The sequence below is a fragment of the Bidens hawaiensis genome, unplaced genomic scaffold (assembly GCF_021521415.1).
Source record: "Bidens hawaiensis isolate Kalapana, Puna unplaced genomic scaffold, B.hawaiensis_p1.1 tig00013298_1, whole genome shotgun sequence".
In the NCBI taxonomy this organism is placed as follows: Eukaryota; Viridiplantae; Streptophyta; class Magnoliopsida; order Asterales; family Asteraceae; genus Bidens; species Bidens hawaiensis.
In genome coordinates, this window is record NW_027492127.1 from 162419 (window position 1) to 170559 (window position 8141).

An 8141-nucleotide genomic window follows, 5' to 3' on the forward strand; every position below is an offset into this window, starting at 1 on the left:
AAAATATAGAGGTAATTACGAAGATCCGACTTTATATATTAATATTACTCGACTACCAAAGGGCTATAAGGATGAACCATTAAAGTTCAGCAAGTATTCTATAAATCTCAATAATAATACTCCCTCCGTCCCATTATAAGTGTCATAGTTTGATTTTTCAAGTCTTTCTTGCTTAACTTTGACCGACAATATTTTTGTTTGTGTTATATAATACTTGATGTAAAATATATGAATGGACTTGGTTTTTAAATGTATTTTACATTGATATAATTTTCATCAAGTATTATATGACACGAACAAAAATATTTACGGTCAAAGTTGCAAAAGAAAGACTTGAAAAGTCAAACTAGAACATTTATAATGGGACGGAGGGAGTAATAATAATTATTATTTATTACTTTTTAATAATAATAATAATAATAATAATAATAATAATAATATACCACCTGTTTCTTATCTGGATAATATTCGGTTTTTTGTGTGTTTGTCTTCTTCCCCGACTGAAAATTAGTATAAATATATCCTGGTGAGTTTAAGTGATCATGTCAAACCAGCATCAATGGATCCGTTTTTCATCACACCCTCAGCTCTCCTTGTCTTCTTACTCTTCCTCCTTCCCATTATTATCACAAAGTTTCTGTCGAAAACCCGTCCTCTACCTCCGGGACCATCCGGATTACCCATAATAGGAAACCTGCACCAACTCGACATCTCCGACTTTGAAGGCTACCTATGGTGTATTTCTAAACGTTACGGCCCTTTAATGTCCCTTCGCCTTGGTCGTGTCCAAGCTCTCGTTGTTTCTTCCGCAGAAATGGCCAAAGAAATCTTGAAAACCAACGATTCGGTCTTCTGCACGAGGCCGGTTTTAACAGGCCAAAAGAAGTTATCATACGATAACAAAGATATCGGTTTCTCACCATACAGTGAGTACTGGAGACAGATGAGAAAGATCTGCACCCTTCATCTCTTTTCAATGAAACAAGTGAGCTCGTTTCGTTCGGTTGGTGAAGAAGAAGTGTCTGATATGATTGAGAGCATCAAGACTCAAAGTTCTAAGAAACAGGCAGTGAATTTAAGTAAAACTGTTATGGCTCTCACTAATAATATTATCTGTAGGGTGGCTTTTGGGAAGAGACCTCAACAAGGGACCCGATTTGATGAGCTTATGTTACAGTGTCAAGCCATGTTTCTTAACTTCTTTTACAGGGATTATTTTCCTTTCATGGGATGGCTTGATAAACTCAATGGAAGCATTGCTAGACTCGAAAAGACCTTCAAGGACATGGATGAGTTCTATCAAGAAGTAATTGATGAACATCTAGATCAAAACCGACCAAACAAAACGCAAGACGACATGGTTGATATCTTGTTCAAACTCAAGCAAGATTCTTCAACTGATCTCACTTTTGATAATATAAAAGGTGTACTCATGGTGAGCATGCATTTCACTTTCATTCATAAATCCAGATTAATATATATCCACAGTTGTATATCATGGCTGTACGTTTTTTTCTTTATGCATGCAGAATATCTTGTTAGGGGGGACAGAAACAAGTGCTTCCTCGGTTATCTAGGCGATGACTTTGCTCATGAAAAACCCTGATTCGTTGAAGAAACTTCAACAAGAAGTGAGGGACGCAGTGGGAAATAAAGGGAAGGTGGATGAAGATGATCTATATAAGCTTGACTATCTAAAAGCAGTAGTCAAAGAGGCACTTAGACTATACCCGGTCTTACCACTTTTAGCCCCTCGTGAATCTAGAGACCGTTGCGTTTTAGCGGGATATGAGATACCCAAGAAGACTCTCGTGTTTGTGAACGCATGGGCAGTAGGGCGAGACCCTAAATGCTGGGAACAACCGGAAGAATTTGAGCCAGAGAGGTTCATGCATAGTAGTGTTGACTATAAAGGGACAGATTTCGAGTTGATCCCATTTGGGTCTGGTCGGAGAGGCTGTCCAGGGATGTTGTTGGGAGCTACGACAGTGGAGTTGGCACTTTCGAACCTTGTTTACTCATTTGATTGGGAGTTGCCTGAAGGGACCAAAGACATTGACACTTCGAAAACTGCTGGGACTGTAATACATAAGAAGATCCCGCTCCAACTCATGGCCAAAGTCCCTGGCCGTTGATGGCTGCAATACCACTTAAAGCCGGAGTATAAGCTCTCTCCTAAAAGTGTTTTTTTTTTCATTTTTTTATAAGTTGTATGTTTTATCAATAAATGGGTATCTCCATGCACATGCATGAAATGATGCTCCAACTCATGGCCAAAGTCCCTGGCCGTTGATGGCTGCAATACCACTTAAAGCCGGAGTATAAGCTCTCTCCTAAAAGTTTTTTTTTTTCGTTTTTTTATAAGTTGTATGTTTTATCAATAAATGGGTATCTCCATGCACATGCATGAAATGATGCTCCAACTCATGGCCAAAGTCCCTGGCCGTTGATGGCTGCAATACCGCTTAAAGCCGGAGTATAAGCTCTCTCCTAAAAGTTTGTTTTTTTCGTTTTTTTACAAGTTGTATGTTTTATTAATAAATGGGTATCTCCATGCACATGCATGAAATGATGCTCCAACTCATGGCCAAAGTCCCTGGCCGTTGATGGCTGCAATACCACTTAAAGCCGGAGTATAAGCTCTCTCCTAAAAGTTTTTTTTTTTTCGTTTTTTTTATAAGTTGTATGTTTTATCAATAAATGGGTATCTCCATGCACATGCATGAAATGATGCTCCAACTCACGGCCAAAGTGCCTGGCCGTTGATGGCTGCAATACCACTTAAAGCCGGAGTATAAGCTCTCTCCTAAAAGTTTTTTTTTTTCGTTTTTTTTATAAGTTGTATGTTTTATCAATAAATGGGTATCTCCATGCACATGCATGAAATGATGCTCCAACTTATGGCCAAAGTCCCTGGCCGTTGATGGCTGCAATACCACTTAAAGCCGGAATATAAGCTCTCTCCTAAAAGTTTTTTTTTTCGTTTTTTTATAAGTTGTATGTTTTATCAATAAATGGGTATCTCCATGCACATGCATGAAATGATGCTCCAACTCATGGCCAAAGTCCCTGGCCGTTGATGGCTGCAATACCGCTTAAAGCCGGAGTATAAGCTCTCTCCTAAAAGTTTGTTTTTTTCGTTTTTTTACAAGTTGTATGTTTTATTAATAAATGGGTATCTCCATGCACATGCATGAAATGATGCTCCAACTCATGGCCAAAGTCCCTGGCCGTTGATGGCTGCAATACCACTTAAAGCCGGAGTATAAGCTCTCTCCTGAAAGTTTTTTTTTTTTCGTTTTTTTTATAAGTTGTATGTTTTATCAATAAATGGGTATCTCCATGCACATGCATGAAATGATGCTCCAACTCACGGCCAAAGTGCCTGGCCGTTGATGGCTGCAATACCACTTAAAGCCGGAGTATAAGCTCTCTCCTAAAAGTTTTTTTTTTTCGTTTTTTTTATAAGTTGTATGTTTTATCAATAAATGGGTATCTCCATGCACATGCATGAAATGATGCTCCAACTTATGGCCAAAGTCCCTGGCCGTTGATGGCTGCAATACCACTTAAAGCCGGAGTATAAGCTCTCTCCTAAAAGTTTTTTTTTTCGTTTTTTTTATAAGTTGTATGTTTTATCAATAAATGGGTATCTCCATGCACATGCATGAAATGATGCTCCAACTCACGGCCAAAGTCCCTGGCCGTTGATGGCTGCAATACCACTTAAAGCCGGAGTATAAGCTCTCTCCTAAAAGTTTTTTTTTCGTTTTTTTTATAAGTTGTATGTTTTATCAATAAATGGGTATCTCCATGCACATGCATGAAATGATGCTCCAACTCATGGCCAAAGTCCCTGGCCGTTGATGGCTGCAATACCACTTAAAGCCGGAGTATAAGCTCTTTCCTAAAAGTTTTTTATTTTTTTCATTTTTTTATAAGTTGTATGTTTTATCAATAAATAGGTATCTCCATGCACATGCATGAAATGATGCACCAGAAAATGTTAAATAATTAGGAAGTTAAAGTTTCTTTAATTTGTCCGGTTGCTTTTGTAATTGTATTTTTATATACAAATATTTGCTTTCATAAAAAAGTTTTGTTTTCTAAACTTGGATTCCAGCACGAAAAACGAAGAGCCATCATAATTTGACTTGTACGTAATTTAGCTATATATGTAATTAGATAGGTAAATGAGGGTTGAGTTATTATAAGTGTGAGAAAATATAATTAATTGACATGTGTCAAGTAGGTATCAAAAGAAAAATAGTACGGAGTATAAAAGTAATAGTACATATTTTATACTTTCTACATGCAAGTCACATGTTAATTTCTCATATTATTTCTAAACGTCTATAATTTTTTCATACAATATTTTTTTAAAATAAAATTCAACATAATAATAAGCGTTTTTTTATCTTCAATATGAGTATGTTTTTGTTATATAAAAATAAAAATAAAAAATTACGTCATTGTGTCTTTTAGCTTACCGTTATGTCTTTTTTCGTCATTGTGTTTTTTCGCAATTATGACTTTCAACTGATCATTGTGTTTATTTTAAATATTAATAATACCGCTGTGTAATAATATGTAAATATAATGAAAAATAACAACAAATTATCTAATACATAGATGCACATGTTACACAATAACCTGAAACGTAAAACGCAATAATGAATACATATAAGATAATGACATGAAAAGTAAGACACAATGGTAAATACATATACCAAAATGACTAAAACGTAAAACACAATGAAATCTCAATATTACACCATAACTTGAACGTAATACAAAATGAACATAATACTATTTTTTTTTAAATTAAGTGAATGTTGAGCACAATGATAAATATAAAGACAAATGTTGAGCACAAAGACACAATGACAAACAAAAAGCCACATTGATGTAATCTTTATTTTAATTTTATCTTTAATATGAGTACTAATTGAAAAACACTATGATCAAAATCTATAACATAATGCATCGAAAAACCCAATTAAAAAACACAATGGACAATCAACTAACACAATATAAAAAAACCCACTAACTTTTTTTAATTTTTATTTAATAATATAATATTCATATTAAAGATAAAAAAACGTTTGTTATTATGGTAAACAAAAAATCTGAAAAAATGTCGTATGAAAAAGTTATAGACGTTTTAAAATTATGGAGGAATTGACATGTGCCTTGCATGTGAAGAGAAAACGTCTTCATAGGTGGGTTATTATTACCTTCATGCCATTCTCATCAATTTTTATTTTTAAATTAATATACATCATCTAAATTTAAGATCAACGAATTAGATTCCTTCTCACATTTCTCATTTTTATTTTACTTTGTATTTTAATTTTACCCGGTAAATAAAGGGCTATATAATTTATTAGTTTAGTCTGAATTATAAATTTTGAATTAAAAGTTTCAGTATGTATTAATCTGCCTGAACCACAATTATTTAGACAGTTTCACATAAATATATATTATTCATTTTTTACTTGGAGGGCTTTAATACGTAGATGGCTACAAATAAATTTCAACAAATAACTGGGCTGAATGTAAATGGATATTTGGGCTGCCAAAGGGACCAAAAGAGGAATTAAAAAGCGAAACGTAGCAGGGCCCGGGAGGAGAAGCCCCTGGGTTGGGCAGTAGGAAAATGTTGGGTTAATCTTGACGGTTATGGATCTGGGTGGGTTATTCGGTTTGTTTACGGGTCACACGGGTTAAGACCCGAGTACGAGTCAATGGGTCATGGTTTGGATAGCGGAAAGTGGGTTATCCTTGTTAGCTACGTATGAGGGCAAATGGACGTTGAGTTTGACCGAATTTGTTGGATTTGGAATATGCATAATGCACGTTGAGTAAAAGAACTAGTCTTTTAATTGTACCAGATTGTTAGGAAAAGTAGTATTTTATTATTTTGCATGTTCCCACGTTGTTATCATGTATGGCTATATAAAGCCTTTGTTATTCAACAAAGTAGTAACCCTTCATTAGTAAATATAGAGTGAAATTCTGCAAGCTTCTCTATCTTCATATTCACATATACATAATTACATACGTACATAAGTTTGTGTTAGAGTGTGTGATTTTGGGGCCTGAAACAACAGAAAAAGCCAATTAAGTAGGTGGGACGTTGTGCTCTATCAAGGAGGTGGAGAGTGTAAATCTTGCAAAATGCAGGTATAAATGATTTGTAGGTGAAAAGAATAAATAGTTTGTGTATTGATAGTGACAGACCTAGAACTTTTATCGAACTGAGTACAGTTTCTTCGGTGTTCAGATTTTTCGGGTCGGGTCGAAACAAGAAATATAACAAAAAACAATACCATAATGAAAAGAAATATGGTCATTACTCATTAGAAAACACATAAAATACGAATTCATTTGAAACGAGAGAAAAAAAAACATTACAAATTATTAAAGTTGTTTCATACGAATTTATATATTTTGAGCCTGAGCCTACTCTTATGTTCTCACGTGTTGGTGTGAGATATGCTTCAAATTCAGTGCTGCTCGATGATGATGAGCCTAGGCTCATCGGGTTGAAGCCCCACTTTAAATATGTTGGTGTTCGTCTCAGATCAAACGTATATTAATACTTTTGCAAAACTATGTTATTAATTCACACTTGACACTATTGTCTAATTCTGTATTTTGTTCAAATGTGGTTTTCCAAGATGCTTTGGAAGAGCTGGCTTCCTTAATTCACACTATTGTATTATAAATTAGGTGAGAATCATAGAAGAGCAAGTTGTGAGCCTTCTCCTTAAAGGATTGAAGAAAGAGATTAAAAGGTCCGGTGCACATATTTCAAGAAAACCAAAGATTATTGAAGCAAGACATATACTCTGGCCAGAATTCAGAACATAATAATGCAAGGTTGTTGAAGCTGTTAGCCATCAGCTCTTTGAGTTATAGAGGCGCTAGCTCTTATTATAGAAGTTATAAAGAACCAGCAAGGGTAAGTCCTCCTACTAATGCACATGACTTGCCATTATCACGTATCACCTGTTCCTCCTATGAGGAAAGCACTACCTGCTCCAATGCCATTGCATGCGGTTAGTAACCCTTAGAGATTATTTAGTAAAGAATTAGAACCGAAGAGATCTAAGGGTGAGTGTTTCTGGTGCCTGGAAAAGCTTGTACCAAAGTCATAAGTGTAATAAGAAGCAAGTATTTGTGATTGAATTAGACAAAGAGGATGACATTAATACTCGCTGCATGTGAAAGATGAGGTGGATCCTTTGATTACAATTCACGCTATGTTAGGCACTCACTCTTATTCCACTTTGAGAGTGCAAGGAAACTGTGGTACTGTATTGCAAAATTTCATAGACTCGAGTTCTACACAGAATTTTGTAAGTGTTAAAAAGTAGCAAGGCAGATGCAATGCAAAACTATAGACATCAAACCTGCATCTATTATCGATGGTAAACAACTAAATAACCGAATATATCATATGTACAGAATAGATTGTGTTTGTATTAAAATATGATTCATTCTCTAAAATAGAGGAGGGATCGTTGTATATATAGTTAGGTATTACATCAATGAAATCATCTAACATTATTCACCTTTACAACTCATCTCAAGTTTGTCCTAATTCTCAGTACGTGGAATATGCAAGGGAAGTGGTTTGTTGCTGAGGTATATCTAGTTCCTTTTCCAACATATGACATGAGGACGCTTACCAAATATAGACATTGCATATTATCGAGTCATTCATTTTTTACTACTTTTGTGGCTCAAACTTTTCTTGATAATGTGTTTAAGCATCATGGATGTCCTGTAACCATTGTATCCAACGTGGACTCTATTTTCCTTATTGGAAGGAGTTTATGGCATTACAAAGTGTTGAGTTAACTATGTCTATAGCCTACCATCCCCAAACGGATAGCTAAACTAAGATAGTTAATATGTGTTTAGACGGTTATCTAAGATACATGGTTTTTGAAAGGCCTCACACTTGGGCTAAAAGGCTGTTACTCGCCAAATGGTGGTATAATACTTCTATTGGAATAACTCCCTTTGAGGCCTTGTATGGTTTTCCTCCTCCTGTACATGTACCATATATTCCTAAAGATTCAGCTCTGCCAGAAGCGTGTGCTTTCATGTGTGATAGGGAATTGGCGATC

General features: G+C 35.3%; 2 protein-coding genes across 2 annotated transcripts; both read left to right on the plus strand.

Moving 5' to 3' along the window:
• Nucleotides 1–473: 473 nt before the first annotated feature.
• LOC143543770 (5-OH-xanthotoxin synthase-like) lies at nucleotides 474–2155 on the plus strand. The gene is made up of 2 exons (XM_077036017.1): nucleotides 474–1435; nucleotides 1530–2155. Exons 1-2 carry the CDS (start codon nucleotides 560–562, stop codon nucleotides 1575–1577), a joined length of 924 nt encoding a protein of 307 aa, XP_076892132.1. The 5' UTR covers nucleotides 474–559; the 3' UTR covers nucleotides 1578–2155.
• Nucleotides 1581–2135, plus strand: LOC143543783 (cytochrome P450 71A1-like). The gene has a single exon (XM_077036028.1). It carries the CDS (start codon nucleotides 1581–1583, stop codon nucleotides 2133–2135), a length of 555 nt encoding a protein of 184 aa, XP_076892143.1.
• Nucleotides 2156–8141: the final 5986 nt, after the last annotated feature.